We start from the raw sequence: 17,181 nt of genomic DNA on the forward strand, positions 1-17,181 counted from the left end.
CCAGTCAAAACGTGGGTGTAATTGTTCAGGCTTAGCATGAAGCTTCAAAGACTGACAGTGGATATGGCATAGCGGGAGGACAGCATGATGTCAGCAAGAAGTGAGTTATTCTCCTCAGCAGTGAAAGAATTAGTGAGTTAGAAATCCAGGGATGTCAGGACTTTCGTCCAAACTGGAAAGAACACTTCAGCTCACCAGATTGGCAAGAGACAGAGGGACGATCCTATGTCTCTCCTTGAAGAAAAGTTTTCCTGAGTCACAAACCATCCAGAGCTGTATGTATCATTCACACCCTTGAAAGCTTTGCAAAACCCAAAACAGTGTCCCCATGGCAAGAGAAATGAGAGTTTGCCATTTGGAAGAGGAGAAGAGAGGTGAATGCCTGCTCATGAGCAGACCTCTTTCCATTTAACAGCAGATGACAGTGTCACTTATTTTCACAGCTATTTAACATAAAGAAGCATCATGAATAGAGAGCAGCAGATAAGGCATAAATTATACAGCTTACTCAAGAATATGGCCCCTACTCGACTTAAAAAGGCAGGCCAGATGTCTTCAGATACAGTCGGCTGTGAGTCGGTGTCGCAAAGCCCTTTCAAGCTCAGCTAACTCAAGGCACAATGTGCACTTGATTTGCTTGGCTGAACGGGGAACTTCCCGAGCTGTGAGCAGGATCTATGCGCAGCTGAAAATACGGTGGGAATGAGTCAGTTCCTTGGAGCTTGCGTGGGAGGCAAAGACAGAACTGTGGGTGGCTTCAAAGTGTTAAGCAGCCTTTTAAATGCAGGCCCAGTTTCTCAGAGGAATAAGGAAACAGAGATATTCACCCAGTCTGGCTTTAGTTCCATGTCTTGGGTCAGCCTTGAGAAAATTGCTCTCTGATAGTAACAGCCACTTCCCAGGCACGCAGATCCTCTTGCTCCCAAGCCGGTTCAGCTTCAGATGTAATTCTGTGGAGTTTAAGAGCAACCCACTTAGTCCCTCACCCATAGCAAGGCAACAGCAGCTGACCGTTCTCTCTTAACACCTGCAAACTGCCTCCAAGGCAGCTCCAGGTCCAGGTCAGGCATTTCTCTGTCCCCATCTGCTCCCTTCATTTCACCCCTTTTGCTTGAGCTGCCTGGGATAACTCTTCCAACACAGACATTTCAGGTACCCAGTCCCTGTGATAACAGAGAGCTACTTCAATCTTTCCAGTTCTGTACTGGCAGGGACTTTCCCTGTCCTGCAGTCTATCATTCCACCTCTGGTGCCAAGAGCTTTGGGATATGGTCATATCCACAGCTGGTTTGCACATATAAGGGAAAGGGGATGCTGTGGGTTAAATTATCTGGTGCATTGGAAATTCAGGCCCCATCCAGTTACCCCCTGCCAACTGTTTGCCATTCAGCCTGGTTCTCCTATAGTGCAACTGGAGTCTGGTCAGCTCTAAAGAGGATTTATTGCTTTTACTGGATCAGGCTCACCCCTTCCATTTAAGTGGATTAATGTGGGTTAGCTCCACACAGCATTAGCCAAGTCAACAGAAAGTTCCCTACCACTGGCAATGTTGTTGTTTTTTCTCTGTCACGATGAATTTTTAATGGTCTTTTTGTGCAAGAGCAGCTTTGCAAAATCTTAGACTCCTGCTTTCCAATTTAGATGATTTGGCATGTGAAGAATGCAATGAATATTTAAACCTGTAGTTTGGCATAGCCTCCACAGAGCAGCTAGAAACCTAGTCCTGGTCTTTTGGGGACTAGCCAGCAACGATGTAAAACCCCAAGCCTGGGGAGCTTGTGAGGTTACATCAATCTTCGGCGCTCAACCAAAATCACTCTAACCCTACCATTCTCTAGATTCTTTTAATTAACCTCAGGATTCACATGGAGGAGCTGTATGTGGGTGGAGCTGGGGATTATTTGATAGATTACTCAGACCACTCTGCTGGTCATAATTTATTCACATGAGAGTAGCTGCTGAGGGCTGTTATATACCACTGGAACCAGGGTCCCCAGTACAGCAGACAATGTGCAACCATGCGGTAACAATCTCTGCCTGGAAGATCTTACAATCAAACCAGATTAGACAAAAGGGTCAAAAAGGAAGGCACCCCTATTTTGCCCTCCTTGTACACATGGGTGAACTAGGGGCTTGCACACATATTCAAGCAGCCACCAATTAAGAGTTTACTGTAACCCCTTTGTACCCAACTTAGCCCATGGCAAAATCAAGGCAAATCAACTCAGCTTTATTGGCTGTAAAAGGGCGCCCGGTTCAGGAGCCACCACCAGAAATCCTCCATCATCCGCTCGAACACACAAGGATAGATGCTGGAATCCAGCCAAGACAATGTGGCTTTCATCTTCTACATGAAAGGGGGCTCCCTCTGACATTTTGAGGCCCACTTGCTTAAGAGCTGTTATGCAAACTTCTGCTCACATGAGCTCAAACAATACGGCAGCGCATACAACCGAAACTTTCAAGGCAAGCAAAGTTTCTGTGTGCTCTGCAATGATGTACATGGGAACAACCCCATTGGCTGAACAACTCCAGCAGGTATCAGCCTGCAGCCACCAGCCATAAAGGATGGCAGTGGAAATAAATTTCTGATCTCAGTGTCCCCTGAGCTGTGCTTTCAGTAGAGATATTAGCATGGAAAGATGCACATTTCTTCAGAAGCTGCTGTTGCTCTCTGTCTCTGTGTGGTCTTCTGGAAATCCCAGATCTAAATATTGGCAGTCCTGTACTATTTAACTTGTGAAGCCATCCTGTAGCCAGTGGCCTTCTTCACACACAATTATATTTAGAAGGCTCCATAGGCTGGTATGTCATTATCTCAGTGTGTTAATTGATTAAGTCTGGCCTACATACAGTCAGCTAGACTATTCCCTTTTGGGTTGTTATTATTAGCAAGACCCAGACATTTTAAGCCTTTTGGAGTGCAGGAATCTCTCTCATCATACAAGCAGAGGACCAAAGAAATCTCTTGGAATCACTGGCTTTGCAGCTATAATAATTTAGTTTCATAGATGAAAAAATACTGATACTGATGCACAAGAAAATGGTAAAAAAAGGTGAAAGCAGACTTCAATCTGACAACAACAACAAAAAATCAGCCACATACAGTCCTTCAAAGATGCAGCCAACACTTGCAGCTGAATTAACAAATTGTGAAGCAGACCCTCTAGGAGCTGGAGTCAAACTGAAAAAACCCAGGGCATTACTTGACACATATCTTTGCTCTGATTGAGAAAACATGTCACTTCCCTCCTAGATATCACTGGTATATGTTAAAACAAGTATTCCACAAGTGATGAAATAAACAGGGCTTGGTTTCTAAAGGATGTGTCTGAGCACGACTGGCTGTTTAAGTGAGAGGTATGGTGTGAAAGCAAAGCTGCCCTTGTGGGGTGGCTGTTTAGTGTCCAGCATGGCATGACTGTCAGCTGAGTTTATCCACAGGTAAGGCACTCGTAACAAGGATTTTCCCACACTGTTTGCCCAGTGTCTAATCAGGGATGAGCTCAGCAAGGGTACTAAGAGCTCTCTGTTTTACCCAGATGCCTGTTTTTATGAAGCCTGTGGGAGATTAATGTCTTCGAGACCTAGGTTTGGTTTTTCCTGGACATGTGGCTCAAGAAACATTACTGGAGCAATGGACAGGACAAGCAGAAGATTAATGGTGCAAATACAAATCTGTAAGAAACCAAGCCAAAGACAAATTTGTGTGTGTCTTTTGACTCCAAGCTGTAATTAAATTCAATGAGGCGCAGAGCCTTAGGACCCACATCTTAGAGAGCCCTGTACCTACTATTTTCAGTGATCTGTGGCCTGGTTTCCAGAGATGCTGCTCATCTGTACTTCATGTTGAAGCAATTAAAATTCACTAAATGACCAGATTAGAAGTCTCACATTAGGATCCAAACATCAACCGCTGAGTTTCTGCAGCAGAACCACCAAGCTGCTACTATTTGGCTGAACTGCTCAACTGGCCAGGCCTTGCATTAAGCAAAGGAGGTCTTTGTGTTGTTTGTGACTAAGACCAAATAAATGACCCTTAAATGGGTTGTGATGGCAACTTAGGCTGCAGAATTTTTCTGTATTTCATTATAGGTTTTGGGAAAATGCATAGACCTTTGCATGAAGAAATAAAACCCACAGAGGCATTCTGGTTTGTTCTGTGCATTAGCCAGACTCTTAGGAAAATAGCTGCCATTAATTAGTGTCATAACTCTGGTTTTTGTGGGTGATTATACTTTACTAAAGTCAGTGGGAAGTTTGCCATTGACCTCAGCAGGGTCAATGTTTTACACCTATCAAGCTCATGGGTTTCAGAAAAAATTAAGACATTCAACACCTCTCAGTGCAAAGCCCACTGAGCCTAAATACAGACTTTTCACCTTCCTGTCAGACACCCCGTTCATCCCAGTTTTTATTCACAGCTACAGCACAGCTGTACTATGGAAAGTATCTGAGTTCTAGAAAACAAATATTATAAATCCAGCTCAATGTCAGCAATGTGACAAACAAAGCAATAAATTGCTGTGTTTTCACTACCTGCCTCATACCCTCAATCCGTTTTGGGTCTTTGACATACAGGAGGCTCCAGAGAAACTGTACAGCAATAAGAACATAGTATCACCCCAACAATCAGGAAATGATGATTACAGGAGCCATAAAAGAGGATTAAATCTCTTGCCAGGAGAAGAATTTGGAGGAGGAGACACTGTCATTTACAAAATAGCTGCCGTAGGGCTGTAGCTCCTGAACATCGTCACATTTCAAGGGCAAGCTGTATAAAGAGGTGGCTGGAAAAAACTCTCAAACTGTCATTTCAGCACTAGGAAAACCATCAGAGAAAATGTAGAAGAGTTGCTATTTTAGAGAAATCAAATATATTTCAAATAAAATTTTGTTAGGGTTAATGAATAAACTCACATCACTGTTAACATTCAACTGGATTTGTTTTAAGAGGCACATAAACTCTCCTGTTTGAGGGGATAAATCAATGACAAATTGTCTGATGTTGGGAAGAAATTTCCTCTGCTAGCAGATGATTCCAATACAGAGTTTCTTGTATTCTTTCCCTTTGAAGTATCTGGTACAGGCTGTGGTTAGAGACAGGATATCAGCCTGATGAACCCCAAAGACATTTTCTTGTAGCTCAAAGTTCAGATGGTCACAAACAGCAGTTGTTCTGGTTAGAAAAAAGTATCACACATTTGCTCTAAGTTCAAAAGCTCTCTGCTCAGCACCTGGATTTGCTGCTCTTCATGCCACATCTTTACAACCACTTCCTTCAGGAACTGGCCATAAAAAATGCTCTGATGGTGACAGCTCTGAAAATGTTATGTATGTGAGTGGATTTGAAAACACAGTCCTTTCAGAGGTGCTTCTTTGTTTCAGGACCGTTTGGTCATGAATGTTACTACACAGGCCTTTCAGCCTTTTAAAACATCTTTGATTGGAATTTCAGCTTAATATCAGAAATAATTGCTGCCAGCTGGAAACCCTGCAAGCTGCCAAAAATGAGTGAAAGGTGGCTGAGAGAACCTCCCTGCCAATTTGTCACTTTTTAAGTCAAAACTGTTTACTCCTCCTACCTATATTTCTTTTGTGAAGGTCCAACTAAATGAAATGTCCGGGTAATTTGGCACAGGAAAAAAAATGAGTGACAAGCTAAGTTTAAAATCAGTGATCCTAGGGTCCCACAAAACCCTCAGCTGTCACTAGGACACTTGTTCCTTTGCAGCAGCAGAAAGTGGCTCCCATTTCAAACAGCCCTTTTAAGACAGAACTGGGGAACTGGTGCACAATGCAGTAGAAGAAATTCCCTTTTATGGATGTAGACTGTCATTGTATCCAGTGTCTCTGAGGAGGATTGGGGAAAGGAGAAGGATGGAATACCCTCAGCTGGAAGGGACCCACAGGGATCACCAAAGTCCAACTCCTGCACAGGACACCCCAACAATCACCCCATGTGCCTAAGAGGGTTGTCCAAATGCTTCTTGAACTGTCAGTCTTTGTACTGGGAACACTTTCCTGAGCAGCCTGTTCCAGTGCCAAACCACCCTCTGGATGAAGAAACTTTTCTTAATATCCAACCTAAACCTCCCCTGACTCAGCTTCAGGTCATTCCCTTGGGTCCTGTTCAGTGGTCACCAGAGAGAAGAGATCAGTGCCTGCCCCTCTTCCCCTCCCAAGGAAGTTGTAACTGCAGTGAGGTCTCCCCTCAGTCTTCTCCAGGCTGATCAAGAAGACCATGGGAAGTTCACCTCAGAGAACTGTCAGTGGAGGAGGAGTTTTGAGTGCCAAATCTGAAGATACTGGCATCCAAACCCTTCAAATCCCAGGAGAGAAATCCTGGCTTCATTTTAGTGTCTGGGTCTTTGGCCACTGAGTTAAGTGGAATTAGGATTTTACCTCAGGGAACTGGAGAAGAGTCTCCAGTTGTCTCCTACCTGTTGCTGGAAGGAGCCCATTTATTTAAAGTCTAGAGAAGCACAAATGCAGCAAATAGCATTGTACTGGGGATGGCTGCTAGAGTTTTGAAATTAATGCATGTGGTATTTTTGCTACCTCTCTGGCACGTTGCAGCCCTTCAAATCTCTCTGCAGAGATCTCTCTGCAAAGTCAGGGGTAAGCGTGAGGACCCTGCTCACCCTGCAGCCTGCTCCAGGCCTGTGGCATTTCTGGCCACATGTGGAAGTACAACTATGTCTCAGCCTTGTGGTAGAAACTGTATTTAAACTGTGGAACTGGCACTGTTGCAAAGGCTGCCTTGCTCTGGCCACATGGCTTACCACAAACTCCTCCATTTCAGACAGATGAATGAACGCACAGGCTTTCCTGCTTGCCAAAATGCCCATGGTTTCCCCAGAGCCCAGTCAATGTCTCCCGAGAAACAGCATCACTGACCATCCAGCACGTGACCCTCAAGCCACAGCAAAGCAGGAAACTCCTCTGAGCAGAATATATCTCTCTGCTTCATCCTTTTGCTATTTTGCTTGCTATTTGGAAGCCTTCTCATTTCTGTGGCTGGCTCAACCACTTAACAAGGTTCTGAGGTTTTGCTCTAGAGGAAGATGTTCACTGAGATCTATTCATTAAGCGAACAGAGAAATCCTGCAGCCATCCCCAAGATTTGGGGTCACTGCACAGAACACCCCATTCATTGCTGCCAAGCCACCAGGGTCAGCCATACAGCTGGAGTTTACCTGTTTATTTAGTTATTTAAAGGGTGGCTCTCACTTAGGACTTTAGACCATGTTGGTAATTTTGGATTTCTGTTCCAAAAGGATATGTATATACATATACATAGATACACTTCCAGTTTGACAGCCTGAGCCATGGTGCTGCTCTGAACGCTCCTCTTGGAGCCACAGACCATCTGCCTTTCCTCGCAGGAATGGAAGGGAAACATGGAAACTTCTGGGGACATTCCAGCTTAAACATGAGGCCCCATACCCATACATTACTGTGACAATGGAAGCTTCCTTTCAGGTGTCCCTCTAAAGAAAAGAAATAAGAAAAGAAGATTGTATTTCTTATGTTTCATATCTAGGATGAATCATATTCCCCACATCTGCATTAAGTCCTAACTTCTATTTCCTTTTTTGTTTTAGCTGTTCAGTGTTTTCTGATACAAACTTATTGGGATTTGAATTTTGCAATGTTCAGACTCCTGAACAAAACCAGCAGAGTACTGCTTCTTTTGGCTGTCCACACCAAAATACTCTCTGCTGTAAGCTGTGGCCTGGACTTTTGCAAAATGTGGTTGAAAGTTATACTTTGTAACCTGGCTTTTATCATTGTTCTCAGGAAGTTGTAAAGAGCAAGCACTTTTAAAGTGAAATCACTTGTGTTCCGTTGTTCTGGAATTGGGCTTTTAAAGCTGGAAATTACTCTCTGGAGCACAAGGATGATAATGCTTCAAACTTTAGAAGTGTCTGAGCTTTTAGTTTCTGAATGAGGTCGGAGCCAAATGTAATCTGCATACTGGAAATCTCTGATTTGAAGATAGGGTACATTGGGAAACATATCAGACTTGATACTTCAAGGGTCTTATTGTATTGACAAGTTCCCTCTGCCTGTTCTTTTTTACCACTGAAATGTCACATCAAGAGCTCTATCAGTTAATAAGATAACACTGGCACAACACTGAAGTGGGGAAATTAAGAGTGTGAAAATCAGCAAAGTGGTTTTCTCAAAGCAGTAAGCCTGATAGCAGTCCTGTCAGTTGCCTTAAAACAGATGTTGACCAATTTAATAGCTCATCGTGAAATAAGCTCAGAAAAAGCAAAAAAAGGAATTCCAGTTCATGTGACATTTTCTATATAATTGATAATAATTAAGTAATCTAGATAAGAATTAAGTTTAAGGCTGTGTATGACTTGGCAATGTCTTATCCATCCCGAAGTATGCATTAATTCTCGCTCCCCGAGGCAATGATACTCCTAATATCAGTGACTCCTTGGGGGATTACATGAATTACATTAAGTCTGAAAATCACTTTGTACTTTCCTTGCCACCTCGGAGCATGGAGCTGTGATGGCTCAGCAGAGATGGGATGTGTTACAGCCCTCACAAGCCATTCCCCTTACAACCACCCAGAGCGCTGCTGTGAGACCCCATCTCACATGATGTTAGGCAGCAGGCTTGGAATCTAACAGAAGCCAAACCAAAGTCTGTCAACTCTTCCTAAATGAATTTACAAGCAGGGAATGAGATGAATGGCATGGGATGGTTGTGCATTACTGCAGAAAAGCAACTAAAAGCATTTGTGGGGATCTAAGTATAAGATCCCAGAAATACACACATACTTTCCACCATTTAAATATCTTGTCTCTGGGTGGAAGCCAAACATTTTTCTATTTATTTCCACATATGTCATCAAGATTCTAAGGAATTCAATTGCTAAATACATCCTGGAAAAGGACAAGGTGTTAGGAGGATGTTAACTCACCTAACATTGTGCGCTAAAGAAAGAGAAGTATCTCTTTGTTGCTCTCACAGAAAAAGGCTGAATTTCTTTTATTATAAGAAGACAAGATCTGTCTGTGATAAGTACTGAGAACACATGCAATGATACCTCTTGTTTCCAGGCATCCTGACAGCTACTTCAAATCTGCATTTTTAAGTGGAATTAGCAGAGAAAGAAGATTTACACACCCCTTGCTGGCAGCTCGGTTTATGCTCCCTGCAGCAAGGCTCCTGACAAAGCCCAAACTTCCTGATTAATCTCCAGGATGATAGGAAAAATGACCTTTGGAGGAAGATGGTGGTGAACTTGTGCTCAGGATACTCCAAGCCAGACTGTGTCACAAACCCCCCACATGACTTTATGGAAGTCATTCAAACTCTTGGGCTTGTTTTCACAACAAGAGTAAGTCTGTTTTGCACATTTAAATTACAAACTCTCCAAGCAGAGTGAGAGAAACCTCCTACCCAGTGATTAAAGGAGGCCAGGTTAAGTCTCCTGATGCCCCTGAAAGCAATGCCAAGCAGCTGCACTGCTGAGAAATGCTCTTTATCCTTGTCCCTTAGAGAAGAACAGAGCTGGAGAGAACCACACTGGTTACCCCTTGCAGTTGCCCTCCACTCACTCTGCCAGTCCCGACCTGATGCTGCTTCTATAAGGAGAGGCTTCTTAGAAGCATTTGTAGGCTTCCTGAGGGGGCATCAAGAAAATCCTCTCCTTACCCTCTGACTCCTTCATTTCACAGGCTATGAGGAGAACAATTCACACAGGTGGAACTGTGTTGGTCTGAAACCAAGGATGTCTCCCCATGGAAAAAGCCTGGGTGTGAGCTGGGTCAGCACAGCTTACGTAGGGGAAAAGAGAGGCCTGGAGAGCCACTCTGACCCAGGCAATCGTAGCTGCACACTTGGTGCCACGTCCTTGCTAGAAAATGCCAAGCTGCAATTGTCAGACCCTAAAACTCAGCCTGGGTGAAGACGTTATTCTAAAATGTATTTTGTGTTACATTTACTAGCGAACTAGATTTTTTTTTAAAACATAAAATATTCAACACGTGATTTCATATGGCTTCAAGCTTACAGTATCTGTGTCCTCTCCAATCTCAGTCTCTGAATGCATCCTACCAAGAGGACAGAACCTGTCCCAGACAGACAACAGGAGTAAATTATGCTGCAGAAAGTTGGTTGACATTCATGGTGCTTCCTATCTTGATGACACTTGTGTTTTCCATAGATTCAGTGCCCAAATGTAATGTTTTCTGGTTCAGTTTAGAAACCTCCAGGCATAAGCAACACCTTTGATTCGTGGATGAATGACAGTGCAGGCTGCAAGAAACATGGTTTTAGCCAGGCATTTTGTAGGATGAGCTAAATCCAAATGGCCAAGGAATAGGGTTGAAGTTCTTCTCCATTAGTTAAGAGAGTGATGGACTGTGAGCAATACTTTGCAGCTTTGCTGCTGATGGAGCCAAACACAAACACAAACTGAATAATCTTGTGTGCAGAGAGTCCTGAACACAGCACCTGACCCACACTTGAGCATTTCTCATGAGGGCTGCACGTCTTTTTAAAAAACATACACATACCATCAGTTGTATAATAAATGCATACAGAAATCTTTGTTTATATGAAGACATTATGTTTCTAGGAATATGTAAACAAATATAAATGAATAAAAAGTGTCCTCTTTGCCTCCTCTCCTACATACTGCTTGAGGCAGCTTTGTTGTTCAGCAACAAAACAATCAGCAGCACATAAAAGAGGAGCAACAGCTTTATTATCACTTACCTATGGAAAAATAAACCTGGGCTCTGCAGATGTGGTTGGTGTTGGCCTGACCAAGCCGTTGGAAATAATTATAAACGTTTAGATATACTCACTGGTTTCTCCCTGATTTCACCCATTGATTGGTGGCAGCCTGGTATCCATTTAAAGTGGGTTATTCTCTTTCCATGCTAAGCCTCTCTGAGCAGGGATGGCCATGCCAGGCACCTCGGGCATCTCTCCTTCCCAGTGGCTGCAAACCTGCCCCGTGTGCCCTCAGCAGCCGGGATGGCCCTCGCTCGCTCGGCAGCCACTTCTGTGGCCTTGCCCTGCTCCCCCCTTCTCAGAGTCCTGCTGAGATGAAACACAGCCACGTAACAACAGCCCTGCACCATCTCCAGCTCAGCCCGGAGCCGTGCGGGGGCTGAGGCCTCAGGGGAGAAGAGCAGGGAGAGCAAGAGGGAGCCTTGGCCGCTGCCATGGCTGCCAGGGCCTACTGGGGCCTGGTGCCGCCAGGCCACGTCCTCCCACCAAATCATCTGGAAAACACCTAAAAACCACCAGGAAAAACCCACCCATCCTTGTCCTCCCTTGTTGTGTCTGGATGAGAATGGCCTGTGCCCAAGGCTTAGCAGCCTTTGCCACCCAAAATTGTAAAATTGAGCCATTTTGTTCCTTAGAAACCCCGAGCTCTGGAGATGCCCCCATTCTGTCTCCCCCTCAGTTCCCAGCCACCTCAACAACAATAAACAGCAAAATTCTGACAATAAACGGCATCATTTTGATATGATGTATTTGTATTTACACGGTACATTTTAAAGCAATAGCTACACTGATCATACATATTAGAAACAATAAAAAAAGAAGTTAAGAACTAAAATGTACATCATACACTTGTATATATACTTTTTTTTTACACAGAGGTAAAAAGGCTTATAAAAATCAATACAACAGGGTTTTAACTTTTAGTATATAGATACATAATGATGAGGCTTCAGGCACTTTAATTTGTTAACGTGAGCAATAGCTTGGAAAAAAAAAAACAAACAAAAACCCAAAACCTTTCCACAACAGGAAAAAAAAAATTGGTTAATGTTTTTGTTACCACAGATACAAAAATAAAATCTGAATAATTTCTCTCAAATGATTGATGTCAGTATTGCAAAGCTGACTGGGAGAATGCTACACACTGTTCAGCAGCAGTGTGGAAATTAAGGAGAAATATTTACAAAAAACCACCCATTTCTATCCTTGTGCCCTTACACCACTGCCATCACGAACCAAATAACGTACGCAGCAAAATCTACAAGTATTACAAAAACCCAAGAGAAGAGGGAAGAAGAAGAGGGAAAGAAAAAAAAAAATAAAAAAGAGGAACCTTTTTTTAATAACTTTTATTTTCAGACATACAGAAAGGCTTGGAGTATGTCTACTTAAATAAATAGGGGCACTTCAAGACCGGACAAAAAACTGTAAGATCTTTTTGTAGTGTTGTGCTTTATAGAGAGAAGATCTTACAGATGTTTGTTTACATGAAACAACTTTTGAGAACAGAAATAAAAGGAAAAGGTTGTTTCATTAATTATTTTTTTACGAGGCTGGCTTGATGTTTACTAGACACCATTGAGAGATTTGTCAACTGCTATTAGGCACAAAATATTTAAATTTCATTCAGCAAACCCAGACATATCACCCAGAGTGTAACACTCCATCCCTTTTCCACTATCATTCAATTTTTTTTTCTCCAACTGAAAAAATCCCCTGTAACTGCTGTGAATTAAACCTACCCAACTCTATAGTGTATAATAAGCACATTGCATACTTAATTCACGGTTGACTAAAAAGCTGTGATTAATTCTCAGAGGAACTGTTGGGACATTCCACCAAGAAAGAATGGCAAGCGTTCCTTTTACATTTATTTGGCAAATTAATTCTTAAAAAAAAAATCCTCTCTTTTAAGACTGATGTCAATGTGCAATAGAGGGAGGGAAAGGACATGCGCCCACTGGCAATTTACTGCAGAAAGAAATTATGGCAGGAACAGCAGTGCCAGCTTTGACAAGCCAATCCCTAGCTGCCTCAAAGTATTCGGATTGTACTATGCTAGTTAGAGCTCACTGCGCTAAATCTTTTTTTTTTTATTTTTTAATAAAAATTATTTGGCTATTCCTTGTAATATATTAGAAAAATACTCTTTTTCCAAGCTAATTACAAGCCTTGTACACAAGACAACATGACATTAAAAAAAATAATAATAAAAAAAATTAAAGTAATATTATCCTGCTGTATGCACCTTATGCATCCACTTGATAAACCTGGGTGGAGAACTGGGGAGGGGGAAAGCCAGGCAGACGCCTCAGTCTGGCTCCTGCAAGGACTCACATGCTCCATCCCACACACAGGCTCACAGCAACGTGCTGACACGTGTGGAAGTATCTGGCAGATTGGGACCGCAGGTCACAGACTGGAAGTAGTAGTTAACATCCTGGCTTTGGATTTTTCAATACCTGCTTGGATTGCTAAATGTTGTTACTACAGTGGACGCGAATGTTCTCATGCTCATGGATACAGAAAACAAACACACACGATTTTCCATATAATCCACCACTTAATGCAGCATTTCCCCAGAATTGCCATAATAGTGCTTTTGACATTGCATTGTTAGTAATTCTTTGCATATCAACAATTTTCCTCATCTGGAACCTTAGTGTTTTATTCACAGATCTCTACGAAGAAGTTCCCTTTCTTTTTGGGCAGAGCTCTGAAAACACATTTTTCCAATGTTATTTAGGGAAAAGAGAAAAGCCTAAAATTGAAGTTTCCCTTTCAAGTAGTGGTCTGAAATGATTACAGGTAAGGAGGACTATCAGATTCTCAATGGCTATGTGACTATGGTAACTGAGCCTTACTTTCTGTTCACAGAGCTTTAGGAACAGAGAAATAATTTAAGATGTTTGCTGAAGGAAATGACGATGGACCCTAGAAGAGAAACTGCAGCTTAGATGGCTATTTTTGCTTTGGAAAACAGAACAAAAAACCCAAAGAAAACCAGTGACAGAAATACTGTGTTGTGGTACAAGTTTGTTACTAGCACACCTTCTATACATACACAATAGCTTGACGGTAAGTTAAAATATCTTCCAAGTGAGATCTCATTCACTACACCGTCCCATTTCTAGAAATGCCAAAGCTTGCTAACACGCTGTTGGTACCACACAAGCAGAGGCAAGACAGACATAACCTGGAGATGTTCTACAATCCACCACCATTTAAAGCAGTTCTTCTCTCAAACTCATTTTAAATGAAAAAAAAAAAATTTAAACATGTACAAGACAGTCTGTTTTGATTACAGATTAATAATACAAAAGTCTATGCTGTAGGTTAGTTAGTTAGAACAGTTGATGAGCAAATCAATGCAGTGTGAGCCCCAGACGACCCAATGTAAAGTGATCCAAACTGGTGGTTTCTGGATGCTGTCGGGCACAGTGGCTGCATTAAAGTGAGTGACCTCAGTGCTCCAAAACCAACGTGTTCCTTGAACTACAGGAAAAACCTAACACTTTGAATGCATCTGTAGTCATCCAGCAGCTTTGTGTTTTCCACCACAGCACCTGCACATGACCCCACAGTGGTAACAAGCCCGAAGCGGCAAGTAACAGCACATACATGGAGCAATGAAAGACAAGGCGATAAGGGCCATCCACCGGAGGCAAAACATTTCATCACTGGTGTCGCACGAGCAAGGATCTGTATAGTCTCCTTCTGGGTCGGACATACAGTGATAGAGCATAGTGTCTGCGCACCACATACAGCTCACTCGATGGATGCAAGTCTTGACGCGGTCTGGAGCATCCTGGCATTGACCCCGCTTGTTCTCCTCGTGGTTGAACATGTCCCTGCAGTACACGCACCGCGACCTCTCACCATCTTCCTTCCGCCTGGGCTTGAATTTGACAGGTTGAGTCTTTATCACAGCACCCTTGGTATCTTCACCCAGGTCAAAGTCCGAGTTGTCTACGTAAGGATAAGTGTATTCGTGTTTCGAGGCCTCGCTTTTGGCAAAACGTACGTAAGAGTCCATGTCATCAGGATCAAAGTTCTTTCCTCGTGCTGGGGCATGGCGATAATCCTCATACCCAGTCATCCAAATCTTCTCCCGAGGATTGATGCGCACTATCTCCTCATCATCATCTGGAAAGTTGACGTGCCGGTAGGATCGTGGTACTGACTGTGGAAGTAGGAAGGAGATGGGGAGAGAGAAAAGATAAATAAGCTCATTTTGCTACTGGTAATCACTGTCTCCTTGCTTCCTGAAGAGCCAATACTTAGAAACTTCATCTTTCCTTCTTTATATGCCCTTCACCGTGATCCATCATGGACTTTTTCAGTCTTTGGCTCATGAGGGAGTAAAACTGTCACAGTCCTACACTGGCCTGCGTGCATGTGGTACAACACAACATGCTAAACCAGTGTTACCTCCCCCTCCCCCTCCCCCTCTTTTTTTAATAACAGGAAGCCATTTAAAGCTAATTGAGAAGGAAATGGGGAGAGCAGAAGGAGGGAGCTGTCTCAGGCATGTGGAGGAAAACCAAACACCAACAGACTCTGGCAGACATAGAGAACACTGGGAAGAAACCTTACTTGTTCTAGATGGTAGTGGTCAGAGCTGTAATGGTCGTGAAGGTGTCCACGAGTGCAAATTCTTCGATGTTCACAGGATGCAGGAGAAGCCAGAGTTCGCACAGGCTGTTCCCTTTTCTGAGAGGAGTTGGAGGAGCTATCTGTAGCATTCTGTTTTAAATGGAAAGGGGGGAAAAAATCGTCATATATTCAGCTGTTACTGCACAGGGCATTAAGAGATGTTTTGCCACTCACTGACTTTGCACACACCTGCAATATTGGCAACACCTGACCGCTGGAGGCTTCATGAAGTTTCTCATAAAATACTTAAAAGAGGCAGATCTTTTGCCAGGCCATAAAAGCTGTCACCACACACATGGAAAAATAATATGCCCAGAGCCTGCCCGTGACATATTCACCAACACCACCTGTATTCGCTTGGCATGTTATTTGTTATCCTGGGCATGGTGGGACGATGAGCGCTCACCAGGAGCTACCTCTGAAGAGCAAAGTTAAACCCCGGCAAATGATGCAATCCTGTAGGTCCTGAGGGCTCAGACAGAGCATCTGTGTGCCCAGGCTGTACCTCACCAGTCACCCAGGCTACAAAAATACTGGCAATTTTGTAACCTTTACACATTCTCCAAACACTCACTGAATTCCAGTTCATCACCACTTACCTGAATATCAGCTTTCCTTTAAAAACTTCAGGCTTTTTTTTCTTGTTTTGTCACTTTTTCGCCACTCACTATTACTGTGCAATGAATGTTACTTGTATTTTTATACATTCCTGGCTCTCTTTGAGCACTTTCTTTAGGTTAATTAGTTACATCATTATGCAACAATGATCGTGAAAGGGTGAAACATAACACAGTAACATGCTGTTGCCAATACCTACTGCTTCTTAACAATCCTATTTCTCTTTCTGCAGAAACACACAAAGAAGTAGTAATGTCAGCCACCATATCTCCATAGCCCTTCCTTGGTTAAAACAGTTGCCATACAATATTCAGGATTTTGCCCATTCATTCTATTTATAAGTTTTGGGCTTTTTCATATTACCATGAATCTCTATGGACAGTTGCTAAAAGCACCATCAAACCAAGAGCAGGAAAAAGAGAGCCTCCATGCACAACAAGCAGAACAGCTGTAGCACTGCATGTGCCTGAAACGGTGGTGCCTGAAATAAAAGAAATCTCCACCCACCCCCCTCTCAACTAACAAGATGTGCTGCAGCTACAAGTCCATGGTCCTGATTGCCACTGCAGTCAGCTGAGACTGCACAACCTCAAGAGCAGAGAAGAATTGTATCAGTAGTAGCAGAAGACTGGTTTTACCTGAAAAACCTTCTCTCCTTGTCAAGAATGCACTCTCTAAATACTATTTTCCAATGAATGGCATCAGACACATTTCTTGCTCCAAGAATACAAGAACCCTCTTTGTGAATATTTGTTTATTCTGAAAACAACACTGAAAGACTCTGTCCAAAGGTGAGAACACCTTGAAGCATTTCAACACAAAAACAGATGTTGGTTCTCTTTAACTCCTGCAGCACTTTAAAAGCACCGAACTCCCAACTTATTCTGTTGAAAGCAAATACACAGTTGTTTGCAGTGTGATGTAAAGCCAAGCTGGGTTATCTGAGAGGTATAACAAGCAGAATGAGTTTTGAATGGCTGACTCCCATTAAGAACAGACTTTTAATATGTGTGTTTGTTTTAGTTTTTTTTTTTAAACAAATACACAGAAGCAAATCAACTCTTAACATAGTTAACAACACCTCTAAAGTGGAACAAATATTCAGGCTGCACCAATATTCAGGCTCTTTTAAAAAAG

At 42.8% G+C, this 17,181-nt stretch overlaps 1 protein-coding gene across 1 annotated transcript in view; it reads right to left on the reverse strand.

The window, feature by feature from the left end:
- Positions 1-11,501: 11,501 nt before the first annotated feature.
- The window catches only part of SPRED2 (sprouty related EVH1 domain containing 2), a 59,175-nt gene continuing 53,495 nt past the window's right edge, over positions 11,502-17,181 (reverse strand). The window contains exons 5-6 of the mRNA XM_058801159.1: positions 15,367-15,516; positions 11,502-14,953 (exon numbers count right to left, since the gene is read on the reverse strand). Of these exons, the coding sequence (XP_058657142.1) occupies positions 14,303-14,953; positions 15,367-15,516 (801 nt within the window). The 3' untranslated portion in view covers positions 11,502-14,302. The remainder of the gene's footprint in view (positions 14,954-15,366; positions 15,517-17,181) is intronic.

Source organism: Ammospiza caudacuta, chromosome 3 (genome assembly GCF_027887145.1).
Source record: "Ammospiza caudacuta isolate bAmmCau1 chromosome 3, bAmmCau1.pri, whole genome shotgun sequence".
Classification (NCBI taxonomy): Eukaryota; Metazoa; Chordata; class Aves; order Passeriformes; family Passerellidae; genus Ammospiza; species Ammospiza caudacuta.